Source organism: Adiantum capillus-veneris, chromosome 22 (assembly GCF_014529385.1).
Source record: "Adiantum capillus-veneris isolate H3 chromosome 22, ASM1452938v2, whole genome shotgun sequence".
Lineage (NCBI taxonomy): Eukaryota > Viridiplantae > Streptophyta > Polypodiopsida > Polypodiales > Pteridaceae > Adiantum > Adiantum capillus-veneris.
This window is the reverse complement of record NC_140952.1, coordinates 77,614,084-77,618,409: the sequence shown is the minus strand read 5'-3', so window position 1 is coordinate 77,618,409 and position 4,326 is coordinate 77,614,084. Positions and strand designations below refer to the sequence as shown.

Below are 4,326 nucleotides of genomic sequence, written 5' to 3'. Positions count from 1 at the left end.
CAATGCCTTCAGCTCACGGTTTTATGAATGTTCGTGGGCGTGTGTGAAAAGCCAATTGACGGGGTAATTGTGACAGCAATATTAGGCTGCTGTCACACCAGGGCAACGAACACAAGTGACCTGGCTGAGCTTGGGTTGCACATCAAGGGGGAGCGAAACATCTTCTACCGGAGCCCCTGTCACACAGTACCAGCGGACAAGACGAGCTATCAAACCTCTTCGCGAATCAATTGCACGCTGAGAAGCTTGGGCGAGGTACGGGCATTCTTGACCCCTCGGACGAACTCCTTGTTCTGGCCCCCGTGAGGTGGACCGCCAACTCAGCTTCGAGTTGCAGTGGATACCGCCTTGTGTGACATGAAAAAGGCCTGGCGGACCTTTTCATTGGCCCAAGTCAGCAGCACACACACGTGCGTCCGGATGTGTGTGACACAGGCCTTAGATCGCATTTTATCAATAGAAACGCAAGCGATGGAGCTTCCTGAGGGGCTACTAGAGAAGGATGTCACAATATTAGATCGCATTTAGAAACGCAAGCGATGGAGCTTCCTGAGGGGCTACTAGAAAACGTGCTCCTTCTTACTCTGGAGGAAGATCTAGAGCCGTACGCCTCTATGCCCTTCTCCGTGCTCCTTCCGTTTTGGGAGGCGTTGCCGGCCTTGAACTCCAGCATCGCCTTTCAGCTCTGCAGATCTTTGCACGCACCTTCTCTGCGCGCTTCCGATTGGATCCTCTCCTTTGCCCCCAAGTCGCCTCCCCGAGTTCTCGACACGACTTGTCACAGGCCGTGCCTCTTGGGGACTCCTCAATTCCTCACCAGGGGCGCCCATACTGAAGCCCCTCTCGTCACACACATTGCTGCCTCTGCCTCCTTGGCTTGCTTCCGCATTGACTCCGGTGACATCTTTGTTGTTAACCCGCTCTCCACTCGGTGGCGGCCTTGGTGTCTTCCACAACTCCCTCCACCATCTGATGACGACGACATCATGCAGACAAGTTCTTCTGATGACTATAATGTTAAGAGCTACAATTCTTCATCCTCCAACAGCTATGAGGATGAGATGAGCATGATATCTGGATCAGAATTTGCAGATGCAGATGTTGAAGATGTTGCACATGAAAAGGATGTGCAATCCACAGCCATTTCAGATTCTAGTACAACTGGAGTAGCATCAAATTGGCCATTGTCCGACGGCTTTGCACATAGGCAGCACTCTTTATCCCGCTCCACAACAAGGGAGTGCTCTCCATCTTCCTATATCGAAGAGATATCTGTTGTTGGCTTACATTCAGACTTCTATGGCAATCCTGTTAGACGGCCACATTTCAAAGTAGTTGTCGTAAGGCTTAATGCGAAGAGGACCAAAGCGACAGAGACACTGGAGTACGACTCCTTAAGTAAGTGCTGGAAAACAACAGGGAGACCTCTAGTACATCTTACTATGAAGGTGTCAAAGGGAGTTTGTTGCAAAGAGGATATTTTCTTTTTGGATGATCGTCTCAAGTACAGTGTGGTGCCTGTTGTATGTGCATACAATACAAGGTGTGGGATGTGGCGGGGATTCCAGGCACCTTTGCCCATCCAGATGCAAGAGCTCAATGTTCGGCAAAATGCAATATTGACAAACTCCTTCAGGCAAGCTTTGTGCAATGAAGATCAATACAGCCTTGCACATTTCACATATGCCTCTCTTGTCGAATGCCAGGGAGAGCTTTTCTTTGTGGGTGCTTTTCAGTGGAAGTCCTTTGACTCTTCAAGTGTAGCAGTGCCCTTCTATCTCCGATCGCAAGACTATCGAGTAAAGGCACAAGGAGAAGAGGGGATCAAATTGTGGAAGTTAACGACGAGGACAAGTAATTTCTCCAATGCAGATCAATGGGCAATGATATGGAAAACAAGTGATCTTGTTGAACGGGAGGCAAATGACTTCAGTAGTTTACATGTAGAGTTAGAAGGGGATCTTGGTGATTCCTTTGACGAGCTTGATAGGGACAATGTTGCAAAAGAAAGCGATCTTGGCGATTTCTTTGACAAGCTCGATAGGGGCAATGTTGATTGCACAGGCATTGGCAATGAAATTTACTTCGTTGATTCAAAGCTGTCCAAGGTGTACGTATTCCAAACAAAAACCCAATTTTGGGAAGTCATTGAGAAGCTTCCTTTGAAAGACTCTTTGCTTCGGCACCATCAACAAGCTGATCAAGATGATCGGAACTACTGTGCACTTCGATCGAGATTACCATACCAATGTTTCGCTATCTCGCCGGGCTTTTAAACAGACGGCCGCAGATCCTAATGTACTGAGTTTTGGTTGATAATTCTTGCACACATAGAAGCAAGCATTCCAAAAGCAGAAGAGGGGGGGTCCCAAACAATGATCAATCTGTGCGAAAGGTCTGCTCTTCACAGACTGTTAGTTTTTTGCAATCTGGTGCTCATTAGAATTTTGGATGACTTATGATAAAGCAACAAATAATGATGTTATTGGGGCAAAGCTGATGTACATAGGGATTGTGGATTGGCCTTTAATGCAATTTGATTTTTGTAGGCTATGAAAAATTATTGTGATTAATGGCTTTCCACACTGAGCCTCTCCCCAGAAAACTGGCGAACTCATGGCAAGCGGCGGGGAGGCCACGAGCCATGGTTTCTGAGGGAAAAGGACACTGAGTGACCCTTCCCGGTCGTCAACCATCGTTGGGAGGGGGGCCAGGTACAGAGAGAATGAGCTGATGTGCACAGTAGCTCACCTGCAGAGATTGCACAGGCTGATTCCGTATACTAACTTGTCGTACATTGATTGCATGTTGTCGTGAGCATTCCATCTGCTATCCTATCAAACTCTGCTTGATATTCACACTTGTGATGTAATCATTTGCAAAGGGTTAGACAACTTTCCACCTGCTCTCTACCGTCATAGCTCTTTGCGTGCTTTCTATTATGGCCCTAGAGATGAAGATTGGAGTTGTTTCTTGGCAGTTAAGATCATTAATTTATATGCCAGTCCGGAAAGGCCTTAGCCCAGAATTGTCCAATGGAAATGAGAAAGAAGGGGCTTTAGCCCAGAATTTTCCCAATGAACATGAGAAAAAAGGCTAAATCCTCGTTTGGTATGTATCTTGCTCTGGTGTGCTCTTTGTGCCAATTTGTGCTGTCAACTTGACTTGATGTTCCTAGCCACAAGAAGTTTGACAAATTCTCACAATAATTCCCACACTGTGACTTACCTCAACATCATGAGCTTCTGTGAGGGAGGCACTGCATACCTAGCTAGGTACGATTGGGGGCAAGGGACCGTCGGCCCGGTGGGGGGGGCGGTGGTCCCCTACCTCCAATCGTACCTAGCTAGGTATGCGGTGCCTCTCGAACAGAAGCTCATGATGTTCTGCATTGTATGAAAAACGCTGGAAAAGACTCTGTTTTCCTTCATGAGAAAAATTCTAAATCTTCTTGTGAGCCGTTGTTCCTTGATGGTGTTTTATATAGTAATGACTCCTACAACACTAATACCCATGTGCATTACCTTGTTCTTTGTTCAAAACACTCATTGCCATGTGCATTACGCATGAAGGACTCTATGGTTATGAAGGTGAAGACCTTGTATGTGATTGTTGGTTTTTGTTGCTTGTTTTCCCCCTATCATTCTTTATAAACTGCATACAGATTTACAAGGTTTTCTACCCTATCATTCTTTATAAACTGCATACAGATTTACAAGGTTTTCTATATTGTTTGAGCTTGTTCTTGTGTTACTTAGCATGTATTGTATCTAACCTCTTGATGAAAAATAGTGATTCTTTTTATTTGGTTCCTACCTTAATCAAAAAACATAACCCTTCACAGATGAGTACTTTGCTTCCACTTACCGCACATGGAGTGTCGTATGTGCTTGTAGCTATTGAAAGATGAGGATTACATGTGTGAAGGCCTAGAGTGAATGTGGATTATTGATGTTGAAGTAATACATTTATGAGTCCCAAGACCATCAAGTGACATTGTAGGTGAGATTGTAATTTTGTAATTTTGCAAAGAGTCAACCTAGTTCTAGCTTGTACTCCCGCATCTTCTAGACTATTCCAAGCGTTAGTTTGCAGTTACTATTCAATCTTGTAAACCCTGTGTGTATATGTCATTTTCTGAGGTATTAAAGGATTTTTTAACGTGTGTGTGTGTGTGTGTGTGTGTGTGTGTGTGTGAGAGAGAGAGAGAGAGACTTGACATATTTGTAGGTGTGTTTCAAGGGAAGCGATTTCCCTATTGCATGTGTGCGCGCATACTCTCCTGAGTATGTGTATGAACTTGTGTGCATGCTTTGTACATTGTAG

General features: G+C 45.3%; 1 protein-coding gene across 1 annotated transcript; it reads left to right on the top strand.

Moving 5' to 3' along the window:
• Positions 1–506: 506 nt before the first annotated feature.
• LOC147429632 (uncharacterized) lies at positions 507–2,559 on the top strand. Its single transcript, XM_086495248.1, has one exon. It carries the CDS (start codon positions 540–542, stop codon positions 2,274–2,276), a length of 1,737 nt encoding a protein of 578 aa, XP_086351374.1. The 5' UTR covers positions 507–539; the 3' UTR covers positions 2,277–2,559.
• The last annotated feature ends 1,767 nt before the right edge of the window (positions 2,560–4,326 follow it).

Excerpts from the sequence above, each read along its gene's own strand:
- LOC147429632 (XM_086495248.1), top strand. The coding sequence starts at position 540 with ATGGAGCTTCCTGAGGGGCTACTAGAAAACGTGCTCCTTCTTACTCTG.